Raw genomic sequence first — 20,149 nt, forward strand, 5'->3', positions numbered from 1 at the left:
TGCTTCCCAGCTCTGGGGTAGTGACCAAGAGTCTGCTACAATGATGGCAACATTAAAATAGTGAAAGAAGCTGGGCGGCGGTGGTGGCGCACGCCTTTAATCCCAGCACTCGGGAGGCAGTGGCAGGTGGATTTCTGTGAGTTCGAGGCCAGCCTGGTCTACAGAGTGAGATCCAGGAAAGGCGCAAAGCTACACAGAGAAACCCTGTCATTTGTCTCAAAAAACTAAAAAAAAAAAAAAAAAAAAAAAAAAGTGACAGAAACCATGAATCCACACAGACATAAATACACTCACGAGGAAACAAAAGCGTGACAGAAAGCAGGACAGGTTATTGACACACTCTCAAAACCCTCCTTCAATAGTCAAGTCACTATCAGGTGCAGCCTGGCGGATGGACGTTCAAGAGTGTAGAGACCCACAGAGGTTTCCTCGTGAGAACTTACTCAGGGTCCGAGAATCTGAGCTCGCTTTACCCAGCAGAGCTACATAAGGGGATGATTGGACCAGGGGTGTGGTTACCAGGTGTTTGGAAGGGCCTGCACTTGGCTGTGCAGTGTGCTTTGATCTAGGTCTTTTGCCCCGCCCCTTGGCATTGTTATAAAAAGCCCTTTTGAAGGGGCAGAAGGAGCCAGTGGATTTTGATCCAGGTCCTCCTGAAGCTATTCTGTGTTTCTGTCTGTCTCCTCTCTGCTATCTTTCTATCTAAAAGTTTCTTTTCTTTTCTTTTCTTTTTTTTTTCTTTTTTGGTTTTGGTTTTTTCGAGACAGGGTTTCTCTGTGTAGTTTTGGTGGAACTCACTCTGTAGACCAGGCTGGCCTCAAACTCACAGAGATTCACCTGGCTCTACCTCTTGAGTGCTGGGATTAAAGGCGTGTGCCACCACTGCCCGGCTTCTCTAAAAGTTTCTTATTCCTCTCTCCTCCCCATAGGAACCCTTTAAAAGGTGGGAACTGGCCTCCCACACAAGAATGCTCCAAGCACCAGAAAAACAACAGATGGAAGCCTCGTATGAAGCTCCCCAAAGAGCCCAGTGTCAAAGACTGACACCCAAGTCCATTTTCAGTGAAATACTAGATTGAGCCAAGGTCAAGACCACAGGCCGGATCAGCTCATGACTCTACTTGGTGTCAAGGCTGTGATACCAAAGGAAGAACCTGGGAACTGACCCAGATGAGAGGGAACCCCAGAGCTGCTTACCAATGGCAGCATGGGATCCAAGCCAAAGACATTATTGGGACACATCAAGAAACCCAGTCTGGTCATGTGTGGTGGCACACACCTTTAATCCCAGCACTCAGGAGGCAGCTGCAGGCAGATCTCTGTGAGTTCAAGGCCAGCCTGGTCTACAGAGCAAGTTCCAGGACACACAGAGCTACACAGAGAGACACTGTCTCAAAAACCAGGAAAAAAAAGAAGAAATATCAAACAAACAAGCAAACACAGTCTGGCCTGAGCACTGACTGGTAGTGATGGAACAGGCTGAATTCTCTGATTCTGATGGTCTTATTGCAGTGCTCTAGTTATTATGAAATGCACAGGGAGGTATTCAAAGGTGATAAGAAATTGAGCCTGGTAAGATACTCCCAGAACTGTTTTGGAAGAGGTAAGTTCTCTGTACTGTGTTTACAACGTCTAGAAATCTGAAATTCCATCAGAGCAAAACAATTTTTTTAGCCTCCATCTTCCTGTGATAACAGCAAGATAAGAGGCTGGAGAGATGGCTCCATGGTTAAGAGCACTACTGCTTAGCCAGGCCTGGTGGCACACACCTTTAGTCCCGGCTCAGGAGGCAGAGGCAGGTACATGTCTGTGAGTTCAAGGCCAACCTTGTCTACAAGGTGAGTTCTGAGATAGCCTGGGGTACATAGAGAACCGCTGCCTTTAAAAAAGAAAAAGAACGCCGGGTGGTGGTGGCAGCGGCGGCGGCGGCGGCGGCGGCGGCGCACGCCTTTAATCCCAGCACTGGGGAGGCAGAGGCAGGTGGATCTTTGTGAGTTCGAGGCCAGCCTGGTCTACAAAGCAAGTTCCAGGACAGCCAGGGCTACACAGAGAAACTCTGTCTCGAAAAACAACAACAACAAAAAGAAAGAAAGAAAGAAAGAAAGAAAGAAAGAAAGAAAGAAAGAAAGAAAGAAAGAAAGAAAGAAAGAAAGAAAGAAAGAAAGAAAGAAAGAAAAAGAAAGAAAGAAAGAAAGAAAAATGACAACAAAAAAAGCACAAACTGTTCTTCAAGAGGACTCTAGCTCAATCCCTAGCACCCGTGTCAAGTGGCTCACAACCACCTGTAACTCCCTGAAGGCAGCTGTACTCACACACACACACACACACACACACACACACACACACACACACACACACACCCCTGCCCCCATACACACATCCTTAAGAGTAATTTCAAAAAACAGTCAAGGTATTCAGGTGTATGTTAAAATGAGGACTGAGGGGAAGGACTGAAGGCTGGGGATACGGCTCAGTTGAAGAGTGCTCGCCTAGCATGTATGAGGCCATGGGTTCAATCTCCAGCTAGGCATCAACTAGGCATGTCAGCAGGATTCCTGTAATCTGAGTACTTCAAAGGCAAGAGGGTTAGAAATTCAAGGTCATCTCAGAGCAAGTTTGAGGTCAGCCTAAGCTACAAAAGGCCCTGTCTCAAAATTAATTAATTAAAAATAGAATAAAATGATGGGCTGACTGCCTAGGTACACTCTGGGCTCTGTCACAGCTGAGGAGGGGTGCTCCTGGCATGTGGCAGGCTACTAAACATCTTACAGTGCCCAGCTCAAGCTCTCTCCGGTAAACACGTGTCCACTGACAAATGTCAGCAGTGCTGAGGATGAGACACCCTGTCTGTGGAAAGCACGGTGACAGCAACAGCAGATCTCCACCCTGTCGGCTCCCGTGTGGCCTTTGTCAGCTGACCTCATCTTCCTGGGCCTCACACAGCTCATCTGGGAAACGAAGGCAGTGGTGGGGGGTGCTGAAAAGGCCACCCCAGTAGTAAAATGAGATGATGTCTGGCCTTTGCAAAGGTACCAAGGACACTTGCCATAATTAATGTTGGGGCCAATTTGGGTGACGGGTGACAGGCACCTGCTTGTACCTGTATAGACCATTTGTCCCTGCTCTTACTCCTCTTATTCCTCCACTAGGGGATAAGAGTCTCCCTGCAGAGGAGGAGTGAGTGGGGCTGGAACACACGTGCCTGTCCCACTGGCTGTCCACTCTAACCAGCTGCCACACTTGTCTGGAAGGTTGGAAGATCTAGGACGGCCTATCCCCAGACAAAGCCTGTGCTGAAGATGTGCTCACGACAACAGCAGTAAAGTGAATAAATTCTCCTTTACGACTCACTGCTCCAGGACAGACCCACGCTGCCCAGGCCATGTCCACCCTACCCTGGCCATGCCCACCCTGCTCAGGCCATGCCCACCCTGCTCAGGCTATGGTCACCTGGACCCTGTGTGCTCACCCTGACTTAAACGTCCTCTCATTTCAGCCCCTTGAGGCCCAGACATCAAGGGACCCACTGGAAGCCAGAGGTCCAGAACCAGGCTCAGACACAATACTGACCCCAGACTCACTCAGTTGCCTGCAAGCCTAGCCTCTTCAGGTATTTTTTTTTTTTTTTGTCTTTTTTTTCTGTCCTTCTTGTTATAACAAAACTGTTCTCACGAATGTTTAGAGAGAAGAAAAAAAAAAGAACTGACGGCAATGGAAACTCTAATACTAGAAAAATGTCAAGAAAGCAAACACCGGTTTCAATGAGCCGTGCTGACAGCTCATGGAAACAAGCTTGAAACCATCAAAATACAAAAACCCCCTCGACTGGGGAGTGCTGAGGAGGTACGAGCATGTACTTCTGAAACTTCTCCAACCCAAAACCCCCTCGGTGGACAGTGTTTTGGTGTGAGTCGGCCCAGCCCCGGAGCCTACCATGGTCAGGTCACGTACCTGTCCATCCTGGCCCAGGCAGCCCCTTCGCACCACCAGATACTCACCCACCGGCTCCAACTTCGGCTGGAAGGTCTGGGCTAGGTAGTCCAGGTGGAACTCTGCAGAGATACCAGGAGTGGGGCTTAGGGGGAGAGCAGCAGGGTAGGGGTAGGCAGGGCAGACACTCAGACCAGGCCAGCATAAAGCAGCCCACCCTCCCCAGGACCCCAAGACACTTACTCTGCTGGATCCGCCTCCTGCAGGCCTTCCAGTAACACAGGAAGAAACAGCTGGAGCCAACCAGCAGCATCACCATGGCCACCCAGAAGAGCATGGGCCCTGAAACACAGTGCCGTCCTGTACTCTGTGGACAGCGAGAAGCCAGGGCCCTTCCCTGCAACCGTACAGGACAGCCCTAGGCACAGCCCACTTCCTCCTTCTCCAGGGACGTGGGACCCACTGAGGTGAGCAGTTCTGGACCTTCTCCAAGCTGGACCATCTATCTGATTCAGCCCTTACCTGCCTGCCTTCCCTCATCTGGCTCCAGGAAGCTGATCAGCTAACTCAGAAAGCAAGAAAAACAAGCCATTTAGAGGGTGAGAAACGAAGACATCAAGGAATCTTACTGAACCGGGTCTAAGTGGTGCGGTAGGGAGGCAAAGGTATGTGGATCTCTGAGTCTGAGGTTAGCCTGGTCTACACAACTAGTTCCAGGCCAGCCAAGGCTACATAGTGAGACCCCATATCAAAGTAAAATAAACAAACAAACAAACAGGAGCCAGAATAAAGAAGGAATTGAACCCCAGAAGGCTGAGAGCCATGGCTAGCTGGGATAGGGAGGGCAGAAGCTGGTTAGGAAAACTCTCTGAGACCGTCAGCTGCTGAAGGCAGGCTCAGGGTCAGCTGTGCACACAGCATGCCCACACAGCACGTGTTCTCTCCGTCAAAACAGGGCAGGACTGGTGGGCCAGCTCAGAGGGTACAGCACTTGCTGCAAGCCTGAGGATCTGAGTTCAGTATCCAGACCACATCAAGGTGGAGGAGGGAACCCCACAGACGTGGCCCTCTAACTTGTACGCATACACCACGGCATGGACATGCACACACCCACACACCCACACACATAAATGAATGGGTTCTTTTTCAAAGCCAAAGGAAGGAACTGAAGCTTGTCCAGAGTCACCTCGAGAGTCACCACCCAGGCCAGGCCAGGCGACTTCAGTATCCCACACCCTTTTTACACAATAACAAGGATCAAACACAACCTAATACATACGAGGCCAGTGCTCTTTACCCCTGAACCTAGCCTAGACCATGCCCGTGCCCTTACACAGCCTGCTCTGGTGATCTTAATTATTCAATTGCTAGTTGGGTACAGGTCTCAGGTGTTACTGCTCAAGTATCCTGTTAGATATTGGGTCAAGATCCTGGTAACCTCAGACTTGCTACGTAGCCAAGGATGATAGGGATCTCAGGATCACCTACCTCCACCTCCTCGGTGCTGGGATTACAGGTGTGTACTACCACACCCGGCTTATGTGGCTCTGAGGATGGTGCCCAGGCCCTCTGGCAAGCTAGGCAAGCACTCTGCCAACTGAGCCACAGCCCCAACCCTCCAAGACTTTTCTATGCCACACTGAGAACTGTTAACTTGAGAATTATCGCCATCTTGTGTCCGTAACTAGTACTGCTAGTCCTAAAACCAATTGCCTGGTATTAACCTCATTAGCATGAACAGCAACTGCCTCTATCCAGCTCTGGTAATACGCAGACCATACATGGGCTATATGCTGACAACCCTGGGTGCCTACTCGCTTTCCATTTTACATCTGAGGAAACGGAGGATTAAAAGAATTAAGCTCCTAATCATTCAGTAACTCATTCAATAACTTCTTTTTAAATAGGGTTTCATGTGGCCCAGGCTGACCTTGAACTGGCTACATGGCAGAAGATGACCTTTAACAACTATTTTTTTTTTCTTGAGACAGGATCTCACTATGTAGCCCTGACTGACCTGGAACTCGACATGTAGACCAGGCTGGCTCTGAACTCAGAGAGATCTGCCTGCCTCTGCCACCTGAGTGCTGGAATTAAAAGCATGTGCACCATACTTGGAGGTTTTTGTTTGGTTTTAAAGAATTTTCCGTGTGTGTGTGTGTGTGTGTGTGTGTGTGTGTGTGTGTGTGTGTGTGTGTGTGTGTGTGTTAGGTTAGGTGTGTGAAATCAGTTCTCTCCTTCCACCTCTACATAATTTCTGGGAACCAAACTCAGGTCCTTGAATCCTTGGGCAGGGCAGATGGCAAGTGAGCCATGTCATTGGCCCAACCTTGAACTTCTCCTACCTCCATCTCTCAGCACTGGGGTTACAGACGTACACTATTGTGCTCAGCACTGGGATTATGGACGTGCAACACTAAGCCCCATGTATACCCTGATAGGGATCAAACCCAGGGTCTTCAGCATTCTAGATAAATACTCAGCCAACTGAGCCACACCCCCAGCCTAGCAACTACACTTTGGGTAGCAATTATAGGTCAGTTCTAGAAGCCAGAAAGCTGGGCTCAATCTCTACTCCCATATCCTACTTCGGGCCACAGCCCTGGAAGGAACCCCCCCACCCCAGCTCTGCCCCTGGCTTTGGACAATGAGCAATCAATACCTGGATCCAGAAATGGTGTTCCTGTGGACAAGGGAGAGGTAGGCTGCATCCTACTGCTGGTCTGGGCATCTACCAGGAGGCTCTGGGTAGAGGCGGTACTGTACCAAAGGAAACCCAGGACAGGATGACAAACACAATTCCATGCAAAAGGGGTGTGTGTCTACTGAAGGGTGATTCTTCCTCTAGAGAGGTAAAGAGAGCCTGGGAACCCAGAACATCGGCACCATCTTGTCAGGCATTGTGGGGGCAGGGATTAAGTTTCTAGACTTCCTGGCTTTACAATCCTGTCATCATAGAGACAGACACACAGTCATGCCCCACCCCCAACCCCACCAGACACCCCTGCACCTCCAGCCCAGACTACCCCGGGCATAACCTGAGCACACTAGGGGCCATTCCATCCAGCCTACAGGAGGGGTTAGGAGTCACCTGGCAGGCTCCTCGCTGTTTCCTGAGGTGCTGAAGTCAGGGAGGGTCCTTGGAGGTTGCAGCTCCAAGGTCATATTCATCTCTGCATTATCTATAGGGATGATGACATAATAGAATCAGTGCCAGAGACTTTCAATCTCCAGGAAAGACTTGACCAGCATGTAGTGGGAGGCAGTGAGAGGTAGTAGGAGGCAGTGAGAGGCAGTGGGAGTCAGTTGGAAGCATTAGGAGGCAGTGAGAGGTAGTAGGAGGCAGTGGGAAGCATTAGGAGGCAGTGAGAGGTAGTAGGAGGCAGTGGGAAGCATTAGGAGGCAGTGAGAGGTAGTAGGAGGCAGTGGGAAGCATTAGAAAGCATTAGGAGGCAGTGGGAGGCAGTGAGAGGCAGTGGAAAGCATTTGGAAGCATTAGGAGGCAGTGGGAGGCAGTGAGAGGCAGTGGGAAGCATTAGGAGGCAGTGGGAGGCAGTGGGTGGTAGTCCTCTGTAACACACAAATCTTGCCTACAGCTGGCAAAGGCCATCAGGATTGTGTTCTAAAAAATCAAATTGGAGAGGCTGTGACTGCATGGGAATGATCCCCAGCAGCTTCTGCTTTTATTTAAAAGAAGCCTAAGGGCCAGAGAGATGGCTCAGCAGGTAAAGATGCTTCCTGCCAAGCACCACAGACCTAAATTGGATCCCTGGGACCCACATGGGGGCAGGAGAGAACCAACTCCCACAAATCATCCTCTGGCCTCCAGATGCACACTGTGGCACACGCATCATGTGTCCACACACACACACACACACACACACACACACACACACAATGTGAAGGAACTCTGATGAATATTGCAGTTGCCCATCATGCTACTGGGAGGCAGCGGAGCTTCAGAAGGTGGAGCCCAGCGGAAGGGAGAAAGGTCCTTAGAGGTACGTGCATGAAAGAGACCCTGCCTCTCCTCTCCCTCTCTCTGTGCTTCCTGGCTGCCCATGAGGTAGCAGCTTCTGTGGAGATGAGCTGCCTCAGGCCCAAGCAGCTATAGACCAAAATCTCCCCAACTGAGAGCTAGAAAGAACTCCTTCCCCTTATAAAGTTGGTCAGATACGGTATTCTTGTTACACAGATGGAAGGCACGCTATGAGTCACTACATAAAAAAATCAACTGACTTTTGCATTGGCCATATGAAATTACAGGTTGTTGTTTAGTTGGTTGGTTAGTTGGGGAGGTGGGTGAGTGGATGAGTAGGTGGTTGAAATAGGGTCTCACTATGTAGCCCTGGCTGGCCTGGAACTCACTATGTAGACCAGGCTGGTCTCAAACTCACTGCGATCCACCTGCGTCTGCTTCCCAAGTGCTGGGATTAAAGGCATGCACCATCAGACCTGGTAAAGTTACAGGTTTTGTTTTAAGATTTTTAAACACACACCCCCCCGCCACCCTACCCCACCCCCCCACCCCACCCCCCCAAAAAAACAAAAAAAACCCAGCCAGGCATGGTGGGCAGGGTACATCTTTAATCAAGAAAATGTCCCACAGGCTTGCTTGTTCACAGGCCAATCTGGTGGGGGCATTTTCTCAATTGAGGTGCCCTCTTTTCAAATGAATCTAACTTATAACAAGTTGATTTTAAAAAAAAAAACTGACGGAGGGGCTGGAGAGATGGCTCAGAGGTTAAGAGTACCGACTGCTCTTCCAGAGGATCTGAGTTCAATTCCCAGCACCCACATAGTGGCTCACAACCATCTGTAATGAGATCTGATGCCCTCTTCTGTATACATAGTAAATAAATAAATCTTAAAAAAAAAAAAAGGATTTCTTTAAAAAAAAAAAAAAAAAGACAGACACCTGGGTTACATAATGAATTTTAAGCCAGCTAGCACTATATAGCAAGCCTTCTCTCAAAAAAACAAAGACAAAATAAGACCAAAACCACCAACGACAAAGGCACCATAAGAATTAACATTTCCCTCAAAGGCCAAGAGGGTGCTCTGAGCACAGCCACAGAGGAAGGGCCTGAAGCCAGACTCAAGAGCCGTCCTACGGCTGAAAGCCAAACACATGGAGTATACAAGTGTTCCATTCCCGTGAAGTTCACCATCTCCCTGGGCATATGGCTCCATCCAGAAAGCGCTTACCGCCCAAGTCTGAGGACCCAAGTTCACCACCAGCAGCCAGATACAAAGCCAGGCATGGTGGAGCGCACTTGTAACCTCAGTGCTGGGGAGGAGAAGACAGGTGGGTCCTGAGGACTCGCTGGCCAGCCAGCCTAACTTAATTGTGGAGTCCCAGGCCAACGGGAGGTCCTGTCTCAAAAAACAAGATGGATGGCCCCTACAGACTCTCAAGGTTGACCTCTGACCTCCATGTGGGCAGGCATGAGCACCTGTACACACACCTGTACACACACACACACACACACACACACACACACACACACACAGATTTATTACTCACTAGTCACCCGGAGCCCCAGGTTGGAAACATCCCCAACCTCTAAAAGCCACTTGAATGAGCCATCATGGTGAATCCGTATGGCACACGCTGTTCAGTTTCCCGGAGGGGGAAGCAGCAGCAGGCTCCTCCGTCATGGCAGCCATGAGGAGGACATTTGAGGCCACAGGCAGAGCCCACCTGTTCTATCACAAGCATCCTGAGTACAGGGCAGGGACACCCAGCACCTGTCCCAGACCCTAGCATGCAGGACACTCAAGACATTCTGGGAATGAAATAGGTTTTGCAGGACCTCTGGCCTCAGGAGCTGTGTCCTAGAGATGTTCTTGTGTTCCCAGTGGGCACCTAGGTCCCCTTATCAGACAGCACCCCCCTGGGAGACTGCCACAGCTTCAAGTAAACAGTACCTGGGTCTGGGTTGGGCTCCCTTGCCTGGGAAGAGGGAGACTCTGGAACATGCGACAGTCCAGCAGCATCTTCCTGCACAAGGCGGGTGCTCCTCATACCATCAGTGGGTGGGGACTTCAGAGTAGGCGTGGCCTGAGGAGTGGCGTGGCTGGAGAAGAAGCCAGATATAGGTCTGATGACTCCACAAGCCACGGAGGTCTGGGCTTGGGGGTTAGTGTCTGTGGAGAAAGGCTCCTGCCTCAGCACCCACGGGCCCTGCTATGAGCTCCTGAGAGCAAGAGCTGTGTTCACTAGGCCTCCTGGGTCTCTCATGTACAACAGGCAGGGCTGGACACACAGCAGCGTCTCCAATGACTGGTGAGCTTGGCAGTGGACCACCCTGGAGCCTGTCAGCCTGGGCTGACCCCATCCATGCACCCTAAGTGTCCCCCGAGACAGAGTTGTCCATCCAAAGGTCGCCTGGAGGGGGACAGAAGGGAGGCCAGGAGTCACCTAGTAAGTGTCTTGCAGTCATCTGGATTGGAGCAATCAGGGCCAGCTCCTGGGGAAGGAAACTCACAGACGGTGTCCTTTTCCGCCGTGCCTGCAATGGGGACCACAATGGCTTCAGAACAGACACCGAGGAACCCAGAGTCCCCAGGAGCAGAGCTGTCACCTCCATAAGCAAAATCATAGATGAGGTACTGGGCAAACACAGCGGCCATCCAGAGATGGTGGCTTTCCCAGCATCTGCTCGCTCTAGAGTGAGGAGACCCTATCCCTCCACTTGGGTTGGTCAGGGAGCAGACCTATGGTTGCTGGTTACTTACCAGTTCACAGACAAAACAACACAGATGTAAGTGAGAAGTGGGAAAAGACAGAGTCCCTGGCTTCAGCCATACCTCAAGCCACTCAGCACCGTTCTCCACACTTTCGTTATAGGTACCCCAAAGCTGGAAATTTTATTTGAGATCCAAGGAGTCCCAAGAACAGAATGTAAAGTAACACACACACACACACACACACACACGCCCCTGAGCTTGTCCTCCACCTCTACCAGACCCTTACTAGTCAAGTGATCATAACACAAGCTCGCCAGGCTGCTGTTCACAAAAACAACAGCCTGTAAATGAGTCTGTCATACTATGTAGTAAACAGTAAGTGCTCAACAAACAGCATGTCCTTTTCCACACCTCAACTCCGATCTCATCGCTGAGAAACGGACCCACATGGGTTAGAAGAGTGGAGGTGACCACAGCAAGGTCGGCAGAGCGTGCCCTGTCATGACCGGAAGTGGACGTTCTCTGTGTGCTTGGGCTACTCAACTGCCACCAGCTACAGAAAGGGGCTGACGGAGTCGGCCTTGCAAACACGGTATACTTGTGGAGAAAGTCTACGACAGCTTTGAGTGGATGGTCTGCTGCGGTTTTGAGGCATGCCTCACTGTCACCATAGTGACATCCTGGGATACAGAACATCCGATCTCAAATATAATGAATACATTACATTCTCCCTTACATAGTAGGTCTTTGAAACCCACTGAAATACACTGAACATCTCAACCTAGACCAGCCACAATTTTTTTTTCAAGATGGGGTGTCTTTGTGTAGCCTTGGCTGTAGCGCTGGAGACCAGGCTGGCCTTGAACTCACGGAGATCCACCAGCCAATGCCTCCAAAATGCTGGGACTAAAGGAGTGCGCCATCACCTGGCTCTACCAGCCACATTTTTAAGTATGTATTCCTTGTCACGTGTGATCAAAGACAAGCACTTCAGAGACAGGCCTCTGTCGCCCCCATGTGGCAATGTCAGGAACACCACTGGGAGAGCCGGGGCCTGCTTGCGGGAAGAGGAGACCCTGCCCTGCCTGACAGGCTAAGCAGAACCTATTTTTCAAAAGAATGAATGAATGAATGAATGAATGAATGAATGAATGAATGAAATAAAGAGTTTCTGAGCTGGAAAAGCTCCAGAAGCCTCTAAGTCACGGCTCCTCATCACATGGGTGGGGAGAAAGAGCGGAAGGAACCGGCCCCACCCATGGGTGCAAAGCTTTGCTAAAGCCCGAGGCCCAGCAGAGCATTTTCCCTCAGGCTCCCTACTCTGCCTGCAGACAGTGGGATCTGTGTCCCTCAGTACCGAGCATTCCATGATGCAGGCAGTCAGACAGAGCCCACAAGGCCAGGAACCAGAAATGCCAAGGACACCGGTTACCGAAAAAGGCCTACCCCACAGGGCCTGCAATTTCGGCCCTTACCATCAGTTCGCACCACGCACGCACGCTGTGTTGTTGTGGTGCCCTTTTTGCTCGGCCCCCTCCCCTCCCGTGTCTCCCTTCTAAAGAGCACACCACCACCCCAATCTTGAGAACAGAGTCTCACTATGTAGCCTAGGCTGGCCCCCTAAACAGCACTTTTAATGGCAATCAGAGAGGATCCATGATCCTTATCCCTTCATTGACCATGAGCCTCTCCTTGGTATCATCAAGAAATTAGAAGCTTGGAGATGGTAAGGCCTGAGGTCACAAGGCAAAAAGGTTTTCTCAGCCTTGAATCTGGTATCCAATGTCTCCCACCCAATGCCTGATTCTGAGGCAGGGAAGCCAGCTCTATTAGTCAGGGAACTCCCAAGGCAGACACTTGAGGCTTCCTATTATTTGTGGGCCACCAGAGAATCCTCCTCGACACCAAGCTTCAGGCTTGGGCATCAGCCAGCTGAGTACCTCTGATGGGATACAGATGTGAGCAGCAGAAACCCTGGGTGCTGGGCACATCACAGGCTTTGAGAGAAGCTTTGACCTGTCAGTCCCACGGTGGGGGGGGAGCACTTGGGGGCCTGTGGCAGGGTACAGCAGCAGTTGCAACTGGGCTAGAGATGGGACACTCACCTGGGAACTTGACCACCTTCCCCCCAGGACAGCGGGAGTGTGCCTTACAGCGGGCACAGGAATTGACAGCTGGCGTTTTGCAGTACATGCCAGGCTGACACTCACAGAGGCGGGAAGAGTTCCTGGAGCATGGAGCCTTCTCCACGAGACCTGAGGGACACAGAGAGGGTCATGGAAGGGAGGAGGGAAGCCAAGGGCGTGGATCCAGGGAACACAGGGACAGTCCAGGATGATGGTAAGATGCCACATGACCCTCTGCCCCTCTCCTCAGATCTCCTGATATGTGTGAGAGGGCAGTGTGGGGGTGGCCTTCGCCTCTAGCCCATACCCCTCACACTACTACAGAGTTACAAACAGTGGGGCTGAAGAGATGGCTTAGTGGGTAAAGTGTTTCCAGCATAAGGTCCCGAGTTCAGATCCCCAGAACTCATGTGAAAAACTGAACTGAGCAGGGCCCCACATGTCTGCTGCAGAAACGGGGCTCCTGGGGCTGGCTGGCTAGCCAACGTAGGTGAATCAGTGAGCTCCAGTGAGAGTCTCTGTCTCAAAAAATTAGTTGGAGAGTGATTGAGGGAGACAGCTGACGTCAGGCTCTGGCCTCCACACACGCTCACAACATGTATGTGTGCATACACAAACATGCATACATACAAAAATAAATGTCCCAGGACATGGAGGGAACTGAAGCACATGTCGGGGGCCTCCTACAAAAGATGAGGTTCTGACTCTAGCGGCAGGAGGGCCATCAGTGGTTGCCATGGTGAGGAGGATGGAAGGATAAATTCCAGAAGCACAAGGAGTTTTAGGAAGTGCACGGTATGTTCTGGGTGCAGACACACACTGTCCATTGCCAAAACCCACAGCATGGGCACCCCAGCTGAATCAGGGTGAGGGACGGACTTGGCAACACTATATCCATACTAGCTCATCCCCTGTGCTGGGGTCTAAATATGAAAAGGTCCCCTCTGAGGGAGATGGCTGAGTGGGTAAGCTGCTTGCTATGTAAGAATAAGGATTTGAGTTTCATCTCTGGAACCCATGTTTTAAGAGACCGGGAGAAGGGGGATGGAGAGGTGGTTCAGTGGCTAGAGCACTGCTTGCCTACCATGCTCAAAGCCCTGGATACCATTCCAGCCCTGCATGAATCAGCCCTGCATGAATCAGGCACACAGTGCACACCTATGATCCCAGCACTCAGGACATGGAGGCAGAAAGGCACACATCCACACACACAACTAGAAAGAAAATATAACCTTACAAAAAGAACTTTGTATGCAAGAAACAAAAGACATTTTTAAAAGACACTGAAAACTTTAAAAAATATGATTATTAGGTTTCGTGAAAAGCTCAACACATCTTCCAACCTAACCGCACCCCCAAGTCCCCACAAAATCAAAAGAAAACACCAGACCCCATCACTAAACACAAGCGATCAATATAAGAAGAACCTGTTTCAAGAACTTTTCTGGAAGCCTAGCGGTCTCCAGAAGGGATGGTGAAGGTCTTGGGAAAGGCAGCTCTTGATGCCAGGCCACCTGCCAGGCCACCAGCTCAGACTCTGCCTCGACCCTTCACCAAGTGTCGCAACTCCAGGAAGGCCCTTCACATCATGAATCCTCAGGTTCCTCACTACAGAAATGAGCTAAGGAAAGGGTGCTCCCTAGGGCCATTGTGAAGACGTGAGTCCTCCCTCCAGGGAGCATGCTAGGTCTCTCTGAAAAGTCTAGATGCAAAAGATGACTGCTGATAGCAATTCTCAAATCCAGAGAGGTAAACGGAGGCGCCTAGGGACCAAATCCTGATACTTCCTGCCTCTCAGATTCCCCTTTAAGACACACTCCAGGGAGAGAGACAGGTTCTTACCTTCCAAACAGGTCACGCAAGCTGTGCAGTACCCATCCTCGTTCACATAGTGGTCGGGATCACATTGCTTCCTGCAGTGGGCACGACTCTGTGGGCATGGCTGTGTTGGAGACAAACCTGGAAAAAACAGCAGCGAAGTTCTAGGCTAGGTCACCTTCCATCCTCCATCTCTCCTACCTAAGCCCCACCCACCTCTACTTCAACCCATGGTTGTATCAGATAACTCTTGTGTTACAGATGGAAGCATTGGGCCTTGCTAGAGGTCACTAACCAGCAAAAGGAGCAGCCCATGTGGTGATATTTTGTTTGTGCTCTGACAAATAAAGCTTGCCTGCAGATCAGAGGACTAAGCTAGCCACTAGTTAACCATAGAGGCCAGGCAGTGGTGGCACACGCCTTTAATCCCAGCACTTGGGAGGAGGAAGTAGGAAGATCAGGAGTTCAAGACCACTCTGTGCTACCCGTGATTGAACCAGTGTAAAAGAGAAACAGAGCCTGGTGACGGTGGCTCATACCTTTGACCCCAGCATTTGGGATATCACGCCTTTGATCCCAGCACATGGGAAGCTCACACCTTTAGCCCCAGCACTAGGGAGGTGGAGATGGGCTGAAACATGACATCGGGTGGCCTTGGACAATTGCAGTGACGTCATTCACACTAACAAGGTCTGTTTCTCCTAGCATTGAACGGATTAAAGGGGCTGTGAAGGTCAGCATGCACAGGCTGAGTACTGGCTGTTGTTCTCAACAGAGGGAGTCAAGACCATGAAGATCCTGACCCAAGCTGATTGAGAGGTCCTGGAATCACCCAGCAATCTTCCTCCCATTCTTTGAGGACGCTGGGGGAGGGGGGTAAATGAGAAGTGGGCATCCCCCCATCCCCCCCACCCCCACCCCCACCCCCACCCCCCAAAAGGTTCTGTCTGCTCTGCCAGAGTCTGCAATGTTTGTTCAAGTATGTTTCCCCACACCTTGGTCACAGAATGAGCACATGACCCCGGCGGGCCAATCAGAACACTTTATTTTTCTCATCGTTGGCTCGACTCCAACAGACCGATCCAATCAGAGCTTGCCATCTTCCTCACCAACTGTGATAGGCTCAACCTGGGCACATGACCTCCAGCCACTCAGCACCATCTCTGAGCGTTTTCACTCGTAGAGGCTCTGGCTTTACCACTGGATTTCTGGAAGAGCCTGAATTGGTGGCATATCCCTTTAATCACGACTGGGAGTTAAGTCTCAGGATCTGAATTCCCTGAAATACTGCCAGACTCTCCAGGATGGCTGTCTCTGTTCCCAGCCACCACTGAGTACCCGGTTGCAGGGCCTGGCTCATATTGGGTGAAGCCATGTTCTGCCGACTTCCTGAGTTTTAGAAGCTGGAGAGAGGCCAGACTCTTCCCCACCCCCACCCTGTACAAGGCCTGGAAGGAAGGGATAAGGGTTCAGGACTCTTCTAGCCCAGGCTGAGCTTACTAGCAGGTGATTGTGGGCAAATCTCAGAACACTTTCATGTCGAAGCTCCCTCTCTGGGTTCCTACGAGGTTCAAGGGCTAACATGGGTAAAGGACCAGGCCTCCACTGTAGTGCCCTGCTCCATCCTAAGTACTGTTGGTCACAGTGTGACGCAGGGTGAGCTTGTCACCAAGGGTATGTAAGCCGAGAACTGGGGAGTGGCTGTCAGGAGTGTCGAAAGGCATCGTGGGCCTACGTAAGTAGAGACATGGGACGACCTCTCAAATTCAAAGGTCTCCCAGCTTCCTTCCTCCACCAGCCCACCCACGTGCACACCCTGCCACACAGCTGAGCGCTGATTTGAGAGGGCAGGCAAAATGTCAGAAATTTCCCCAAAACACGGAAGGAGGGGGTTTTTTGGTTTTCCTTTGTGGCTTGCCCGGAAGCACAGGGTTAATAAAACTCCGGCAAAATGCCCCGCCCACCACACAGACCTGAGGTGCTCGGCTACCTTCAGCACAGGGCCTTAGAGAGGGCAAGTGGGAGGAAGGAGCGACCCCTCTTTGTGAGTCTCGGCTGTGGAGAAAGCGTAAGATGGAGGTGTCTTTCTTTCTGTGATGGAACTGTGGCCGTGGAATGTCGCAACGCACTATGGCCACACCTGCTGTGGGCAGGAGGGTGGAAACCGCCTAGTGTGGGAGGCAGCCCCCTGCAGCAAAGAAAGGCTCCTGGAGGTGGGGTCTCCGCTGCAACAGGGTTGAGATGGCAGAAAGGGGCGTCGGGGGTGAAGGAGACAGGCATAACCGGAGGACTAGAGGCCTGAAACTGGAGAAGGAGCTGGAAGGAGTGGCCTCTTTCAAGAGCAGGCAATGAACTTGCCCTTGGCCTGAAGGGTGGGTGGGTGGAGGAAAGAGATGAGGAGAGAGGATGCGGGGAGGGAGATGCTGTGGACTAGAATTGTGCTCCCCCCACCACCACGAAATCCTTAGCTTCAATGTAACTATTTGGGGAGACAGTTTTAGGAACTCACTAAAGAGCCCTAATCCCGTAGGATGGGGGTGGGGGGGCCTCTATGAAAAGGGGAGCGCACACCGTTGGAAGGTGGGCAGGTCAGACTGCAAGCCAGGAAGATCGAAGAGCCCTCGACAGAAACCTAATCACCCTAGAACGTTGACCTTTGGCTCTCCATTTTCTTTTTTTTTTTTTTTTTTTTTTTTTTTTTTTTTTTTTTTTTTTTTTTTTTTTGGTTTTTCGAGACAGGGTTTCTCTGTGTAGCTTTGCGCCTTTCCTGGAACTCACTTGGTAGCCCAGGCTGGCCTCGAACTCACAGAGATCCGCCTGGCTCTGCCTCCCGAGTGCTGGGATCAAAGGCGTGCGCCACCACCGCCCGGCCGGCTCTCCATTTTCTAACCAGAGGAAAGTAATGGCCAGGAGGACTCCAAACAGGAGTAGGGAGGAAGAAGGCTGGATGGGGGAGACCAGCAGGGGGAGGGGAGGGGCCCAAGAGAAGCTGGGTACGGTGGTACAGGCCTGCAGTCCCAGCATTCAGGAGGCAGAGGTGAAAGGATCAGGAGTTCAAGGCCAACCTCTGCTACACACGAAGTTCAAAGCCAGCCTAGACTACATGGGACCTTGTCAAGTTGTCATAAGAGACTAGTCATGGGAACATTTACATTTTGATTTTATTTATTTCTGTGTATGTGTGTTTATGAGGGCATGTCATGTGTGTGGATGCCCTTAGAGGCCAGAAGAGGGCGTCAGCTCCCCTATCACTGGACTTCACAGGCAGTTGTGAGCTGCCTAATGAGGGTGTGGGGACTGAACCTGGGTCCTCTGGAAGAGGAGGCAGTGGTCTTAACCACCGAGCCATCTCTCAAGACCCACAAAAACATTTTGAAATCATTTTTGGGAATAGACACAATTAAGTTCCTTCTCCAATACTTCCTCTGGTGGCCTGTGAAAGGCTGGAGTCCCATCTCGTAAGTCATTCAGAGAACACAGGCCTAAGAACAGCTGTCCAAGAATCTTACCCAGCCCCAGCCACATCCCCAATGACCTTGTATAGTACTGCCTGTCCCCACCCCCAGACAGTGTGCCTAGGAAGATTCAATAGTGGGTACATAAACCAACAGGAAGCCCTCCAGACACAGTGACCTACCTCAGATGCATTGCCGTCCTAAAAGCAGGGGGCAGTTCACTGAGCCAGTGACAGACTTCCACCCACCCGAAACTTTCATAGCTAATGTCTCTTCCAAATAGACATCTATTCCTGGAGCTCAGAGACCGCACAGCGTCACCTCATACCCCAGTCACCAATAGCCCCCACGTGTGTTTGGGACTTTTGACCATAGTTACAGGGGACCAAAATGCTTCATAACCCTTTTCTACTCTTCAGGCCTGAAGAACGTTCCAGAATTATTTCCTGATGTTCCACCAGAACTCATGCTTTGCTAGGGGTGGGCGAGCATTCCGGGAAGCCAGCAATGGTTAGGCAAGCCCTGTTCCCCAGAAAGTTTCAGCCTGGAGCACCCTGGGACAAACACATGTTCTGGCTTGGAGCAGACAAGAATTGTAAAGGTCAGGGAGAGGTGGTGGACTGCAGTCCCGGCACTAACGATGCTGAGACAGAAGGACAGCAAGTTCAAGACCAACCTGAGCTACAGACTGAATTAAAGGTGAGCCTGAAAAATTTTATGAGACCCTATCACAAAAAAAGGAAAAAAAAAAAAAAAAAGAAGAAGACTGCCATGGATATAGCTCAGTGATTAAGAACAATTGCTGTTCTTGAAGAGGAACCTGATTCAAGTCCGAGCACGCACAAACACCTGTAACTCCAGTCCCAGGGCATCCGACACCCATTCTGATCTATGCAAGAGCTGCATGCATGCAGTGCACACACATACACATAACATGAAAAAAAATTCAAGTGGGGGAGAGGAAGGAGGGAGTGAGAAGAGAAGGAAATGAATTGCAAAGGGTTTCCAAGCTCCAGAAATGACAGCTGGTCACGGGGAGGGGGGTGGGGTTGGCCGTTGAGATTCTGGGGTCACAAATTCCGGGGCTCCAACCCCAGCCGGTGCTGCCAGTGCCTCAGCTCTGTGACCCTGGGCAAGTCACTTAACTCGATGAACCCCAACGGCCTTAGCTGCAAAACAGAACCAGTGCCTGACAGGGACAATGCTAGGGTCTCACACCTGGGACACATGGCTGAGGTGCCTATGAACATATCAAAGCAAACCTGGCCGCCAGGTTTTCCCAGCATCCCTCAATCCCGGCTTGTTGTTACACGGCATGGCTGTCCTGCCCCATCCTCTACCCTGAACTCTCCAGCCTAGGGGCTGGGCTACCCTTCCTCCGAGGCTCTTCCCTGTGTAATCCAGCCATTTAATTACTTCTCCCTTTTTTTTTTTACCCTTTGCCCTCTTGGCTGCTGCCCCTGGTTCCCCTGTCTGCCCTCTCCTTTCCCCTCCCCCATCGCCTCACAAGGCCGGGCTCAGAGTCATGTCCACTCTGGACTCTCCCGTCTCTGACTATGCTCTCCCTTTTATGTACAACAAACTTTCTCCTCCACCACACCTAGGAGCAGTCACGTCCTTTCCTTTCTATTTCTTTTTTTCATTCAGACAACAGTGAGTGAGGAGTAAGTTGATACAAAGGAAATCAGCATGGCCGCTGGAGTGCTCATGGCTGGAGCCCTGCATGGGCAACACCAAAAGCTTAAAGGAGGTCTTGCATCCTTGTGGCAGCGGCAACCAGCCTGTTCCGTGGCCTTGCTCTTCCCTAGACCCTGTGACATTAGGGATGGCCTTTGGAAACCTGTACCCCACCGTGACTGTGTTCACTAACTTCTAGAAATCCAGCCCTCCCCAACCCCCACCTTGTCACCGGGTGTATCACCCATGAGGGTCATTCATCAAAACAAGGAATCTGTGTCCTGCCCTCAGTTCCCAACTCACCTGAGGGACAGCGGTAACAGCAGCTGCCAGCAGCCTCCCCAGGGTAGTAGCTGGGGTCTCCTGCACAGGTGGTCTTGAGTGGTCGATCCTGGAAGGTTGGAGAAACTGATGAGACAAGGCTAGACTTCTATCCTCAGTGCCCTGCAG

General features: G+C 51.1%; 1 protein-coding gene across 1 annotated transcript in view; it reads right to left on the bottom strand.

The window, feature by feature from the left end:
* Tnfrsf8 (TNF receptor superfamily member 8) overlaps window positions 1-20,149 on the bottom strand; it is a 47,590-nt gene that overhangs the window by 13,057 nt on the left and 14,384 nt on the right. The window contains exons 2-10 of the mRNA XM_059255920.1: window positions 20,003-20,090; window positions 14,592-14,708; window positions 12,729-12,878; window positions 10,355-10,445; window positions 9,862-10,010; window positions 7,022-7,112; window positions 6,593-6,690; window positions 4,174-4,272; window positions 3,999-4,052 (exon numbers count right to left, since the gene is read on the bottom strand). Coding sequence (XP_059111903.1) covers window positions 3,999-4,052; window positions 4,174-4,272; window positions 6,593-6,690; window positions 7,022-7,112; window positions 9,862-10,010; window positions 10,355-10,445; window positions 12,729-12,878; window positions 14,592-14,708; window positions 20,003-20,090 — 937 coding nt within the window. The remainder of the gene's footprint in view (window positions 1-3,998; window positions 4,053-4,173; window positions 4,273-6,592; window positions 6,691-7,021; window positions 7,113-9,861; window positions 10,011-10,354; window positions 10,446-12,728; window positions 12,879-14,591; window positions 14,709-20,002; window positions 20,091-20,149) is intronic.

Source organism: Peromyscus eremicus, chromosome 2 (genome assembly GCF_949786415.1).
Source record: "Peromyscus eremicus chromosome 2, PerEre_H2_v1, whole genome shotgun sequence".
Lineage (NCBI taxonomy): Eukaryota > Metazoa > Chordata > Mammalia > Rodentia > Cricetidae > Peromyscus > Peromyscus eremicus.